Below are 15,522 nucleotides of genomic sequence, written 5' to 3'. Positions count from 1 at the left end.
CTTTTGTGAGAGAACCAACAATGGGACTGGACTTCAGCAGTCTGTAGAAAACAGGAGTTTACCAAACAATTGATTACGTATATACTGAATGTGTTTCTGCAGTTGCCTGGGTTTTCCATAGGACAGTGTGCATTTAAGGCACAATTTCTTACAGAAAGGGCTCTACAGCTTGTACAAAACAGACATACTGTCATGAAGTAAGATCATTTTCTTAGTATAGAAGACTTGAATTAAAATAGGCACTAAACTGCTTGTTTTATTATACTATTCTCTAGCTAGTGCTTATCTCAGGGAGGTTTTTGTGTGAGTAACAGCTCTGTACTGGCACTCTTTATCTTGTTTATACATTTTACCCCTCTGGAAAGCAAAGTAAGACCAAAATGGTGTCCCAGAGCTTAGTGCACAACCTAATAAGGACGGACAGTATTACAGTTCTGTGTACAAGTCATGATAACACTTATCTTCAAAGTCCTAAACATTCTAGGGCCTAGATCCCTTGATTTGCTTTCCTCTAATGTACTAGAGGCAGCCTTTTGTGAGCTGTTTTCCAAACAGTTTCCAGATTTTCCTTCAAGGGCAGGGTAGGTCAGCTTATTGTAGAGACCTGTGCTGTGCTTGAAGTTGTTTTTCCTATTACACAGAGGGTGTTGGCTTTCAGCAAATAAGAGCAGTCTGTTTCTTTTTGCATCAATGAACAATGATACTGTGGAGATTGTTTTTGTATTGGCAAGTGAGTTTAATGTCTTTACTGATATGTTTGTTAATATTGTATGTCATATCAGTTAATATTTTAATTTTCAAAGATGAGTTTTCTGAGAGTTTAATTTCACAAAACAGTTTTACAAACTCCTAAATAAGCCTGTAAAGACTTAAATGTTATGAATAAAGAATGATGAGCTGTATGTTTGCAGACTAATGACAGAGCAGCTGAATGTAAAGGAAAGTCTTCTACTTGGACATGGTGCTTGGGACACATGTGCCCAATTTTCTCAGGGTCAACTCTTAAACTTTTTTTAAAGGTAAATTATATTGAGCCTAACTACTTCCTGTCAGATGAAGTTCTAAAAAATCTGAGCCAGAACATTTGTCAGATTGATTTCATACTATGTCTTTGGACAGTCTTAACTGAAAATAGGTGTGTTCTTAGTTGGTTCACTGTTTTGAACTTGCTGATGAGTCTGACTTCAGAATAATTTCTTTAATCTCTATTACAATTTCTAATTCACTATAATCCATTCAGCACTAAAGTCATTGTTGCTACTTGCATGCTTTGTGGAAAACTTTATCCTCACTAAGCAATGTGTCTCAAATGTAATTATAAAGGCTAAAGGTAAAACTGTTCTGGTTTTAATTGTCTACCAAGAAAAGGAGGTTTCTATGCCCAGGGACTGAAGCAGAAACAGGGTAAGGGTTACTATTGGTCTTTGACCAATAGTAACCTCCAGCCGTGTCTGTTTCCTTTTCACTATTTCCCTCTAGTGGTCACACACGATACTGACTTGGGCAGATTAAACAGATGAAGTGGTACTAACACGAACGTAATATGAGTCTATGACAACTTAATTTTCCCAGTCCTGACCTGTTAGACCACAGAGTACTTTGAAACCTTTTGACAGAAGGACATGCTGTCATGATTTGAATTGGTGATTCACCAAGGTTTTGGAAATTATCTGAATTTTTATCCTTTTAGCTATCCCAATGTGTCTTTTACATAAAATATATAAAACTTTTAAGCTAGATAACCTCGTAATCTGAGTTTTCTTATAAATTTTTTTGATGTGAGATCTCCTTTATATGCCTATCTTTGCCCTTCTGTATCTGTTGCTAGGTCTTACATCTAAACATCAGAAGTATTCGGATGATTTATCCCTTTAGCATTTTTGTTTTGGTCATGTTAGACCTTATCTCATTTGTTCTTATCTCATAATCTAGAATGAGAATTATAGAATCATGTGCTGTTATTCTTTGTAAAGCAATTAATGTTTTCATGTAACTTTTTAAAAATCTTTGTAAGTCATCGTATATCAAGTGTTCCATAGAATTGCTAAGATTGAAAAAGACCTTTAATATTTCCACGTTCAATTGTCAATCCAGTACCATCACCATGTTCACCACTAAACCATGTCCTCAAATGCCATATCCAAGTATTTCTTTAGCACTTTCAGGTATGGTGACTCCACCACTTCCCTGAGCTGTATGTTCTAGTACTTTACAGCCCTTTGCTTGAAAAAATTTTCATAATTTTCATAGTCTAAACTAAACCTCTCTTGCTGCAACTTGAGGCCATTTCCACTTGTCCTGACATTTGCTATTTGGAATAAGAGACTGACATGCATCTCACTACAGCTTCCTTTCAGGTAACTGTAGAGAGTGATAAGGTCTTCTCTGAGCCTCCTTTTTTCCAGACTGAGCTACCCCAACTCCCTCAGCCACTCATCTTGTGTTTCAGACCCTTCATCAACTTAATTTGACTTAAGGTCTTGCAAATGTTGCTTCCTATGTAGGATGAGGCAGGCACCTCAGGAGGAGTGCAAGGATGTTGGTAAGTCATGTAGAGAAAAAATTACAAAGGGGAAGCCTTAGCTAGAACTTAGTCTGGTCACTGCTGTGTAGGATGGGATGTTTTTACAAGTACATTAACAACAAAAGGAGGGCCAAGGAAAATCTCCATCCTTTAATGGGGATGTGGATGGGGAACACTGTCACCAAGGATGAGGAAAAGGCTGAGATACTTTCTTTGCCTTAGTCTTTGACAGAGAGATCAAATATCCTCAGGGCAAGCAACCCCCTGAGCTGCTAAACAGGAATGGGGATCAGAATAGATATCCTGTAACTCAGGAGGAAGTGACCTCCCATGTCACTTAGCCACTCACAAGTCTGTCGGGCCAAATCAGATTCATCCAAAAGGAATGAGGGAGCTCATGAAATACTTCTCCATCTGCATCACTTATGATCAATCCTAGTTTAACCAGGGACACCCCAGATAACTGGAGATTTGCAACTGTGGTGCCCACCTACATTAAGGGTCAGAAGGAGGATCTGGGGAATTACGGCCTTGTCAGCCTGACCTTGATGACCTCAGTGCTGGGGAAGGTTATGGAACAGAGTATATTGAGTGTGGTGACTGGCACATACAGGACAACCAGTGCATCAGGCCCAGTCAGTGTGGATTTGTGAAAGGCAGGTCCTGCCTGACCAACCTGATCATCTTTTATGACAGGGTGACCTGCCTAGTGGGTGAGGGAAAGGCTGTGTATGTTTTCTATCAAGACTTCACTAAAGCCTTTGATACCATTTCTCATATCATTATCCTGGAGAAACTGGTAGCCCATGGCTTGGACAGGTGCACTCTTCACTGCGTAAAAAAACAGCTGGATAGTCAGACCAAAGAGCAGTGGTAATGGAGTTACATCCGCTGGTGGCTGGTCACCAGTGCTGTTCCCCAGGGCTCAGCATTGGGTCCAGTTGTGTCATATCCTTACAATCTGGATGAGGGAATCAAGGCCACCTTCACTCAGTTTGCAGGTGACAAGTTGGGTAAGAGTGTTGATCTGCTGGAGGGTAGGAAGGCTCTCCTGGTTGGACATAGAGAAGAATTGACCACTACTGGAAGGGTGGTCAGGTATTGGAAAGGGCTGCCCAGGAAAGTAAGGGAGCCATGGGAGGTGTACAGTAAAAGTCTGTATGTTGCACTTAGTGTTACGGTCTAGTTGGCATGGTGGTATTGGATCAAAGGTTGGATTCAATGATCTGGGAAGTCTTTTTCCAGCCTAATGATCCTGATTATTTTCTGCCTGTCATGCAGGTCAGTTGAGTTTGTCCTTAGACAATTACACCTTCCGAGCTCTGATACTTTATATCCAATATGTCCATCTTTTGTTTGAAAGTAAAATTACCTTTGGGCAGAATTATTGCCTGGATAGTTTGAGCTTAATATATGGAATCTTTATGTTGTCAAATTGATGTATAATTAGAAATGCATGTTAAGCTTGTACTGTTGGCAAGATGCTGTTGAATAAAGACCTTTTAAACTAGACTGGGCTTTGTTTTTAAACAAATATGGTTTTGACTCAATAGACGGACTGTTTTTTATGCATCTTCAACCCTGGACAACTTGAGGAATCTGAAGCTGTATCAGGAACAGGACAAAAATTATGTGTCTTGGAGTCCCTTATTTCATACAACTTCCTTGGTTCAAATGTGTAGTAGTTCAGTGAACCTCCATTGTTTTTGAAGGAAGTATGTGTTGAGAGCTGACAAGGGCTACAGCATGAAGGAAACAAGAGTAGGTAATAGGTTTTGAAAATGAAGAAAATTGTATTAGTTTCAATAGGGTGTGATGCAAATCAAGGAATGTATTAAAAGTAAACCCTTCTTTTTCCCCACTTTTTCCCAGATTACTGTTAGGAGATTGCAATTTAAACAGTATGTGTTCTTATGTATTTCCTTAGGGTGTAAGATAGTTTTCCTTAAATGCTTTGTCAAATATATTATGGAATTTGGCAATTCCAACTCTTCTATGCTCCAGTGCTTGCTATGTATTACATACTTAGGGGTATGCCAGCCATTTGATAGAGATTCCATTCTGATAAATAAATGTTTAAGAATTGAGTGGAGGATGAAAAACAATCTGTTTCCAAATTTAGCAGTGACAAGATAACTGCTAATTGCATTAAGTGAACAAGGGACTTCATGGGTTTTGCAGAAGCATCTGCTTTGGCAGTTTTTCTTTTTATTGATAAGCATAGATAATTAAGCATATTTACCTGCTGATAGATGTGTTCTGTGTTGCTGTAAAGCTTGTAGTAGTCCATTTCTTCTAGTGCAAGTAAGAACTTTGCCTGCACCTCTGCTTTGAATCCTAGTGTTTCTTGTTAGGAGGATGTTTATTGTGATTAAGTGTAAGTGATAAAGTGTAGGCCTATCAAGTCCATATCCAAAATAGGCTCAGACTTACAACAAGTACCTTTTCACAAAGGTGAATAAGCCCCCATTGCTGTTTAACTGTGCTCTTCCAAAATCTCATTATGGTCTTCAGCCCAGGATTCTTCATCATAATACTGATGGTGGATGTGTTTTTCTGGTTCTACAGAGGTGATATTAATGTAATACTTAACTGTCTTTGGTTAAAAAATAAAACTTAACCAACAATTGGAGTAAGAAGCAGTCGCTCCTTCCCTGCCGTTTTGAAGGATACTTAGGATTGCCTTAATGCTTGTTAACTGTGAACACGGTGTGTGCATTAGTGTCCTTGCTCTGTCCCGCTGTTGAGACGGGCTGGGTTATCCCTACGTGCTCAGTCCCTCCAAGGCGCGGGCTTTCCCTCCATTTAGTGGATGCTCCATGGCAGAGCGGGTTCTTAGACTCCTGCAGTGACTTTTCCTATGCCTCCTGTCTCATTTGCCTTAGTTAGCATTTATGCATTAACTCTGGCAGCACTCCCTTTTGAATTTTATACATTGTGATGATAAAATAATGTTTAATATAACTGTTATGGGGTTTTTTTTATAACTGCTAAAAAGACCAAGGCGACTAATGCTTTCACTTGGGATCAGAACTGTTCTTTTTTTTAAAGGCACAGTTGCACAAGTGCTAGCCTTAAACCAAGATCAGACAGTAATACACAACGGAATTAATTCATTATCTAAAATCTTTGGCTTCTCCCACTAGCTTTCAAAGCATGAAAACAAGTAACAACACTTTAGTGCATTGGGAACTGACAGCAAAACATTAGTGCATTTTCTGCTGGTGTCTAATAGAATGAAATTTATTAGTTCTTGTATTACAATACGGACCTTACCTGTCCCTTTCCTGCCTAGATTCACGGAAGGGATAAATGTAGCCTCTCCCACTCTTGCCTTTAGTCCCATGACCCCAGAGTACAAGCTGCTTTAGTACTAAGTACACCAAGTGTTGCAGTTATTGTCAGCTTGTGTTTTGGTACTTTTGCTCAGTGAAGAGTTTTATTTTTATACCTGTTTTTCAACCTGAAATTCCTGCGGATTCCTCCCTTGCACATAATGTGCCTGTTTACTATGGAATTGCAACATGTCTTTCCTTATTTTTGCAGTTGCAAAAAACTTCAGATTAGAATCTCTTTCATTTAAATAGTCATCTGCACTGTGCTTGGGAGGGCTGTGAGTGGGGAATCATCATCCAGCTGCTCTAACCTGGATTGCAGAATTTCAATCTCTGCCTTCCTTCTAACTACCACCTTGGTTTTGCAGCCTTAGATTTCCATTTGTTAGCAGCCTCAGAACAGTTGAAAAATCAGACCTACAGTCATATGATAATTTTATCTTTAATTTCAGTCCTCAGAAATGCATCCTGTACTGCCTTACCTGTAATATGTATTGTATTCTTTCTGTCTGGCATAATTTCCTAGGGTAGCCGTGCCTTGGCTGATCCTACCACTAACCCATCTTTCTGAAGCATTTGCATCAAGTCTAAAAATTGCTTTTGGAACACAGTTGTTTTACAGAGCTTATCTGCTTTTTTTCCACCAAGCCTTTCATAGTACCTTCCAGCTCTTTTGTGTTACTATTTTTTTCTATATTCTGGTTTTTTTTATAAGGTATTGTGGCTTGATTTCTTAGATGTTTGAGTGGGATTTTTTTCACAAATACTGTAGAAAATGAGATTAGAGTCACTGTGGCCTAGTATCTGTTCCATCACCTTCTGTGTGAGCTGAATGCCTTAAAGGGAGGAGCTGCCTGCTCGTTGTGTTATGTAAAATAATAAATAATTTATAATGCTAACTGAATATATCTGCCTTTGTGAACAAACGTACATTGAAGTGCTTCACAAACGCTAAATTGAGACATAACAAAAATAATTCCTTGAAGACATGTGAGAATAATTTGCTTTATTTGATTTAAGTGGGAGAACTTTGCCATGAGTCTGGGCTTTACTCAAGGGTATTATTTTCCACTTAAGGATCAGTGCAAGCAGTAACCGAGATCTGCAATATGATTCTGCAAATACTTAGCTTTTTTTTATTGAAAGCAGTTTTTCTGGCATACTGCCTTGTTGCTGATACTAGCATCTGCTCCAGTTAAAGGATCACATGAAGCTTTGGATCATGTGGCTCTTTTCTCTTGTCTGTTGTAACAAAAGGATTAATGGATTTCATGCATTGCCTTAGAAAGCTGAAGGTGTTGCAATTACTGTCAAATGCCAGTTTTAATGTAGCTTTGAAGCTGTGATGTATGCATGGAATTTCAAAGAGCTGCATCTTTTTACCAAGCATGGCAATTTGGCGTTAGTGCTTGATGGTATGAATTGATACGACTTCTACAAGTAATTTTGTTTTCAAGCAGAAACTGTTGATTTCTATCATATGGACTCTACCGGCTTTTCCAGTTTTCATCTTGGGAAATTAAGATTTGTATAAACAGAAGGAATTTTGTCTACATTCTTCTTCTCAATGTAAATTATTATTTCTGCAGTGATTAGTTAACGATGATCTGCTTTGCAAGACATAAATGCGGCAGTGACCTGCTCTCGTTTAGATGTTGCGGTAGTAGAATGGTGGGGCTTTGCATGATTCATGCTTTCTTTGTTTGTGTTCATCTGCCTGCATGTGTCTGCTGTGAGCAGGATGGCTTGTCTGTGCATCAGTTGGAAATGAGTAGTTATTTTCTCGTTCTTGTGAAAAATAGGTATTCTCAATGTAATTTTATTTTTTCCACTTGGCTATTCGAGCATAATTGTCTGACACAGTTTTGTGAACATGGTCTGTAAATGCACATGCTTTTGATTCATGATGTGCACTGTTCAGTCTGCTCTTAATGCCTGCTGAATTTTCTTCATAACAAATAGTTAATTATGTTGCACCTTTTTTTTTGGTAGTCTTTGCAAGCTGATAGCTGTATCCATATAATCTTGTATGCTGTTACGTGTACGTGGATAAACTATTTAGTGGAATTAATAATTACAAGCATGAATGAAAGAGAAATAAATATTCTGCTGAAAAGGTACCTTAAAAAATCAGGCTTATATGTTGATGTGGAAAGAGGGGTTGTTTTTTTTTTTCACCTTCAGTTTTTATTTTGTGAACTAAATTAGCTGAGCATTGACTGTAGGCATAATATTGCAAGAAAAGAATTTAATTCATATGTAGAATATAAGACATCAGATTTTCTACTTACAAATTTACAACTATTCTTGGAAGTTCTAAAATAGGATTATAAAGGTGTGTCTTTGACTAAATCTCAGGTAAAGAAATCCAGAAATTTCACTTCCTAAGCTTAAAGCAAGGTCTTGCATAGGTGCGTCATTCTCACTTTAAGGACAAAATCAGAAAATGCTTGCTATCCTTAGTTAAAATATTCTAACTTCAATGAAATGGATATTTTGGCTACATTTTAAAATTGATCTGTTCTTTAAGCCATATCCTATTAAAATGAAGTTTTAGCATCTTTCATAGTGTATACAACTTACAGAGAAAATTAAATTCATTTTCACTGTCAAAACTGACTATAATAAAGACATATTGGGTCATCTTAAGATTTGTGGCATGTGCTTAAATAAATATTGATGGTAGTGATTAAACATGAAGTCTTTTATAGTTTCATTTAAAGGAAATCTTGTAATAAATGTTTCAAAGTGTTAGGTGACTCTTCTGGTTTATGCTTACTGAATGTTTTTGTAACAAAGCAGTCGTCTGCTCAAACTCTTACTGGTAACTCAGTCATGCATACTTTGTCCCACTTTGCCCAAATTGTTAACCAGCACTTCAGACAACCCTTTACGTTTCTCTGCTTTTTGATTTACCCACACTCTCCTGTCTTCTCAAAGCCTAAATACCAATTTTTCCATAAAATGTACAACTGGAATTTCATCGTTACTTCTTGTTTGTTCCATACCATATGTTTTGTCTCCCCTCTCCCCTACCCCATTTGAGTTTTGGTGCTACTGCAGAATTTATTCCTGTCAAAAGTCCTTCACAGTTGTCTCTGTCTACTTGATCAAACTCATCTACCAACAGTATTTCATATATTATTCTGAACCATCTATTTATTGCTTGAATTCTCTGTCAGGATTTTTCATCTCCTTTGCCATGGACATCATTGACATTAACATTTTAAGAAATTATTTTCCTTCACTTCCTCAGTATCTGCTTCTGTGTGACTTGTGAGGAAATTGGTCAAACTATTTTTGATCTTTTAAATGTTATTCTAATCAGGAGACGTTTTTCTTTTTTCGTTGTTTAGTTAGTTCCTATTGTTGTATCTTTTTTCTTACTTTCAATGTCTTACCTTGTTTTATGTAGACTTTTGTTCTCATGAAAAATTAATTTCAGTCTAATATAAATATTTTTGCCAAAGAAGCCAGAATCAGGAAAAAAACTTGATAGTAGTAAATGCCTGGTTTTCTTTGATTTCTATTTTGTTGCTTTTAAAAACAAAATGGTACTATTTGTGTGATTAGACAGGTGAACTGAATCTGATTATCATAAGACTGAATTTAATCCCCCAGTTAATTGTAGAATAATGTAAGTTTTTTAATAGGCTATGAAAAGTTACTTCTTAGGAATCACATAAACCAAAATAATGAAACACTGTCCCTTTTTTGAACCATTAAATGTATATTGTTTTTGGGGATACATAATTCCTTGTAGGTAACAAATTATTTTAAAAATCAATCTGATAATAATAAGCAAGTTTATAATAACTTCACAGATACTGCATCAACATCTTAGATGCAGGCACAGCTTTAGTTATTGAAACCTCTACTGCAAAAAACAAATGGGTGGGTTTCAGAAAAATTTATATTAATCTTGTTTTCATTGTTTCGATTTTATCAAAAGCCTCAGCACTCTAGGTTTTTGTGTGATTTGCTTTTTAGACTGAATCTGGCTATGGATCAGAGTCGAGCTTGCGGCGCCATGGCTCCATGGTGTCTCTTGTCTCTGGAGCAAGTGGATACTCTGCAACATCCACCTCTTCATTTAAGGTTGGTGCAAAAAGTTTTCCTAGTATTTGTGCATAAATAACGTGCAACTGGAAAAGAAGTAACATATGGAGACTCATACACGTAATTACAGGAGAAATATAAAATATTTAGTTCAGGTGTTCAGATGTCATTAGTGCGTCGTATGGTGGTGAACAGATGATATGAGAAGTTCTCTCATGCCTCTCATGCAATTGTCCCTTTTAAACTGTGGTGTCACCTTCAATGGCAGGAAAATCAAACTTGTGTGTTCATTAACTTTTTCTAGTTTACTCACCAGAATATCCTGGGCTCCAAATGAAAACACTAATTCTGTAGCTTAATAAGTGTGATACACCACTGGCTGAAAAATTATGGCTTTCCTTGTGTCATGCATATGAATATTTAATACATGAACTGAGTGGGCTGTACTTCTAGGAGAGCAGAAGAGGAACAACACACGAAAGGGGAATAAGGGATTGGAACATTGATCTTAAACTGGAGCTGTCTGCTTTCAGGCAAATATGTACAAAGCTGTTAGCGTGCACGTTCACATTTTTAATAAGCTTTTGTGGAGTGCTCTGAGGTAGCAGATGCAGTCAGGAGAAAACATTGAGAGCAGTGACAAAATGAATATAACAGGAATATTCGGATATGGTTTCTTGTGACATTAAAAGGATTTCATATTTGCTGATATCTAAAATGCTGCTAGTGTACTTCAATTTCTTCTTTATAGCTGCAAAAATATATTTTTTAAAATTAAATTATAATTATGCTGCATCACGCTATTGTTGAATAATGTTATTGTTAATATTGTTAGAAATGTTTCAGGCTTTTTTCATTTGTGTTTTCAGAAGGGCCATAGCTTACGTGAGAAGCTTGCAGAAATGGAAACCTTTAGAGACATCTTGTGTAGACAAGTTGATACTTTGCAGAAATACTTTGATGCTTGTGCTGATGCGGTTTCCAAAGATGAACTCCAGAGAGATAAAGGTAACGCTGTAACTGAAAACTCTTCCCTCCATAGACTGTAGTTTTTTGCTGAGGAAATCTCTTGATACTGTTACAGTATAACTTAATGTCATATAAAGAAAATATGTCTTAAATTTAGTTTAGTAAAGGACCAATTATTTGCATAAATGCATAAGCATGTTAATTATTTTTACTTTAGAATTCAGATTTGCTTTAAATTCTGTTTTATGTTAACCTGTAGCTGTCAAATGTACAAAAGCAATGCTCTTTTTAAGTGTTTTTTAAGAGAATACCAGTTGCTAACCCTCATGAATTCAATTTATTTTTGTCTCTTACCTGTTACTTTGAAAATTAAATGGGATATTAGTTTTGATAGAAACAATACACTGTTCTAAGAAGTTAAAATTGCTGGCTCAAGTAATGCTTCTGAGATGTATTGGCTGGAAATAACTGAATGCACACTTGAGACCATGCTTAGACTGTGATGTGGATGTCTGCATATCTGTGAATTGCGTATATCAGAGCACATCTTGTCACTGTATCTGCGCACTCTACTGAGACATTTATATTCATCCCTGTATTTGTTCTGGCAGTGTGAAACTGTCCATAGCAATAAAACACCAGAGAAGTGCAATTTCACTTTTTTTTTTTTTAACTTTCCAGTGTAGAGGATTAGATAGGTACTGAATCATGGCTCCTACTTAGCCACTTGTAACACCAAAATATGTTGCTCTCAGCAGACGATTGAATGCTAAGCTTCAGTGCTGAGCCATGTTAGATTATGCTGTTAACTGACATTTACACTGGTAGTAGTCTTGGGTCAAAAAAACAAAACAAAACAAAAACCAAAAAACCCCCTAAAGGGACTGTTGTTATAGGAAAAATATGTTGTTATATGGCTAACCATGAAGACAGTCTTAATTCTTTCTTGCACACCAAAGAACTAGACAAGCTTTCTCACTCCCATAATGCACTCTCTCTCAATCTAGTGGTAGAAGATGACGAAGATGATTTCCCTACAGTACGTCCTGATGGAGATTTTGTGCATAACAGTAACAGCAATAAGGAAAAATGTAAGTGTGTCCCAATTTTTTCAGTGATGAAAATTAGAGTGAGTGGTATGGTGATAAGCCTGGTACAAGACATGTGTTTTATGTGCTTTTCTAAGCAGAAAATGGCAACAGTAGTTATTTAAGTGCATGTGAATAGAAGTTCTTAGTCGTGCTGTAATTCTTTAGCAGCTTTCCATGATCCTCTGAGTTACTCTTGATTCACACAAATAGTAATGCAAGCTTGTCAAGCTGGAATTTCCTATTCTGTGTCTAAAGTCGTTGTTGCTAAAAAATTCCATTGAATCAGCTGCAATTCAAATATTAGGAACTGAGATTTTGTAGCAGGTTATTGTGTTACCTGCTTTAGGAGTTTGATGTAGTTCAGTACTTTTCCACTTGGGGATGTCCCCCTATAGTTTTCCAAGTACTATGGCTATGGAATGGTTAAGATAGCACTGTTACTGATCCTAACTTTTCGTAGTTTTATTGCTTTTTTGCTGTCCTTTTCCTTGTTATAATGAGCAGAATTCAGATTTTTATTCTTACCATAAATGAACTGGTTATTGTACTCAATGTACCCGTGCACCAAATGTGAAGAACTCATGCAAGTGTTGCTGTTCAAGAAATCTGATAATCTGGCCTGGAGGAAGTTGTATATGCATTTAAATTGTATTTGCATTCTTCTTAGACCTTATGTTTTCTGTCTGAAATATTCTAGTGTTTACACTGTCTACTTGTTGGTAATTCAGTTAGTCCTAAGGTATTCCTTAGACTTGATTCACGAAGCTTGGAAGTTGCATCTCCAGTTTCAAGTGTGATGGAATCTCCCAAAGTACTCACCAGGAATGTTTTTAAAAATGTAAATAGTTTCATGAAGAACCTTGAAAATACAGGGCAAAATAAGCCTTTTCTGTGTCTTATGTGTTCTTTGGAATTGGCAGTTGTTCCTATGTATTACATATTTCCTTCTTGTATTTAAGTGATTTTTCTAGAGCATATCCAAAACCGTTGTGATGGAAGGGGAAAGGGAATGGAACCAGCTTTTCAGGTTGCTTCCAGAATTCATCACATAAGTAGATTTTTCTACTGAGCATTAATTGTAATTCTGATTTCAGAGATTAGGTAGCATAAAACAGAAGATTTTAAGCAAGTGTAAGCAGGTGTGTGGTTCCACTAATCCTGTTGTCTGTATGAAACAGTACTTTTTCAAAATTATTATTTATTTAAATTTTTTTAGAGCTGCAAGTTAGATTTCAGAAAACTGAAAAAGCCTTCTTTGAAAAACGTTAAGAGTTTAATTTTACTGCATGATTCATTTTGGAAGAGATGTCTTTGTCAAATTCAGTTTTTGTACAATCATGTAGGAGTTTCAGCTTAATTTACCTGTAGAAAATTTTTTTGTATCTACGTTGTTCTGGCACATCTGCAATATATATGCATATTCTATGGGGAGTGTCATTAGGAAAGTCTGTATTTTTAATCCAGCTGATCATCAAGCTTTTGGAATTTACACGGTAAAAAATTTACTTGATTAATTAAATTATTAATTACAATTAAAAAATGTAACTTGATGTTACAGATACCTGTATAAACTCACACACTATAGCTCACTACAGGAAATAATTCTGCAACCCCTAGCCTTTTGCAAAACTTCTAATTCCAGTTGTTATGAGTCCTGTATCCCATTAAATTTACTTTCCATCAATTTTTTCTATGAAAATATTTATCTCCGTTTCAGTTTCTCTGTGCCTCAGTTTGATTTCTAACAGCTAAATTCATTAAATATTTAGTAGCTGAATGCTGCAAAGCTTGATTAGAAATGAAAAATTAGTCTCTATCTTAAAGTGGAATCAGAAGTGATGCAATGGGGCAAGTAGATGTCTCAGGTTGAGACACCCATGCTGATGTATTGGGCAGAAAGAAAGGTCAGACTAACTGGCAATGGAAGATTTATCTTCAACTTCACCCTTTTTAAAGCTTAGCCCCAGAGCAGCTGTTAAAATTTGGTTTCTCAGATTTCAGGTTTTCTTTTTGAAATTTTGATCCCATCCTGGAAGGACTCTAACAATCTTTTTAACTGCAGCTGACAAGTGTTTGCCTGTTTATTCTGAGACTGTTCTCCACTCAGTGCTTCAGGAAGTGAGGCATAGGTTCAACCTCTTAATTTAGCTTACTATGATATGGAGGAGTGTTTAAGCCTTCTGTTCAAACTACTAGTGCACCAATCATGACTAGCTCAAATCATTGATTTAAGACTGACCTAAGGGACCATATTCACACTGATTTTTGCAATTTGTTCTCTGGGTGGGAGGAGAAAGTGAATGTAAGTGTGGACATTTGTGTACTGTTCTGAAGGTGATTTGGATCAGGAGGCTTTTTCTTGTCTGTGTTCTGTAGGATCTTAAAGTGAAGAGGGTTAAACAACTGTGAAGTTGTTTAAATATATTGGTTACTTTCCAGTTAAAATATCTGGTAACTGGAATTGTGATCATGTATATGAAACAGCAAGGTATGGTATCTGGCTGATGCATATTTGCCCACTGGGTTCTTATATTCAGGAATGTAGAATCTTGAACTCTTAAGTGTTCCCATTCATCCCCTCTGGAAAGAGAACATATTTGGACTTAAATTTTTTAAGAATAGGAAAAACATGTGTAACCTGCTTAAGGAACCACCTTGAATATGGAAGATGATTTTTTACTGGAACCATAAAGATGGAAATGGTACAAAGGCTGAAGGAGAGAACTTTCCAATTCCAAAATGCAGTTTATGTTGGATTTTTATGCTTTGGATGGAGGAAAAATATTTGCCAAAATGTTGCTGAAAAATTGAGGTTATTCTTAGAGGAAAACTAATCATATTGGTCCTATTGCAAACCACAGAAGATAACAGCAGTAGGCATCAAGAAGTGGATCATGGACACAGATTTTTTTTTTTTCACTTAGAATTACTTTAGTGACAAAATATGTTAAGGGAGCATAAAATGGAAAAGATGGAAGAACCTCTTTCTACTTACTGTCTTTAGAAGACTTTCCTGTTTCTCTGGAAAACAGATTTGGTCAAACAGTGGAAAGGTGTTACCAGCAGAATCTTGGGAACAAGAATTAAAAACACCTGTCCTAACAGACACAGAGGTCTAGGAAAGAAAAACTAAAGAGCTATTGGAAGGTAAAGAATGGTATGATGGATTTCTTTTATGAAACACAAGAGAAAACAAATCAGAAATAGAGCATAGATGGGATAACGAAAATGAACTGCTTGGAATATTGTTGAAATTAAAGTTAGGGTGGGAGACAAATTATCCTGCTTTTTTCAGTTGATGTCATGCAGTTTGATAACCAAAGAGCAGTTGCAACAGTAATAACCTTTTCCTGTTAGTTTTTACCTTCAAATATAGATCTCCAGATGCCTGCTTTAATTTTGAAATAATCAATATTTAGCTGACATGGAAAAAAAAAATAAAAGGAATCGGAAAGATGTTTGGTCTCTCCAAATAGAAAATCTCTTCACAAGTACTTGTTAAGTGCTGAAGTTCAGTTGTTTCTGAGGTGAGGATTGAGGTAAT

The 15,522-nt window shown here is 36.5% G+C and overlaps 1 protein-coding gene across 2 annotated transcripts in view; it reads left to right on the top strand.

Moving 5' to 3' along the window:
• CERT1 (ceramide transporter 1) overlaps positions 1 to 15,522 on the top strand; it is a 79,487-nt gene that overhangs the window by 38,410 nt on the left and 25,555 nt on the right. For both annotated transcript variants that reach the window (XM_014252359.2, XM_005522730.3), the window contains exons 4-6: positions 9,850 to 9,957; positions 10,788 to 10,926; positions 11,895 to 11,978. In XM_014252359.2, the coding sequence (XP_014107834.1) occupies positions 9,850 to 9,957; positions 10,788 to 10,926; positions 11,895 to 11,978 (331 nt within the window). The remainder of the gene's footprint in view (positions 1 to 9,849; positions 9,958 to 10,787; positions 10,927 to 11,894; positions 11,979 to 15,522) is intronic.

Source organism: Pseudopodoces humilis, chromosome 4, assembly GCF_049639895.1.
Source record: "Pseudopodoces humilis isolate 2021_Gansu_Grassland_sample_001 chromosome 4, ASM4963989v1, whole genome shotgun sequence".
Classification (NCBI taxonomy): domain Eukaryota; kingdom Metazoa; phylum Chordata; class Aves; order Passeriformes; family Paridae; genus Pseudopodoces; species Pseudopodoces humilis.
This window is presented reverse-complemented; position numbering and strand designations above follow the sequence as displayed.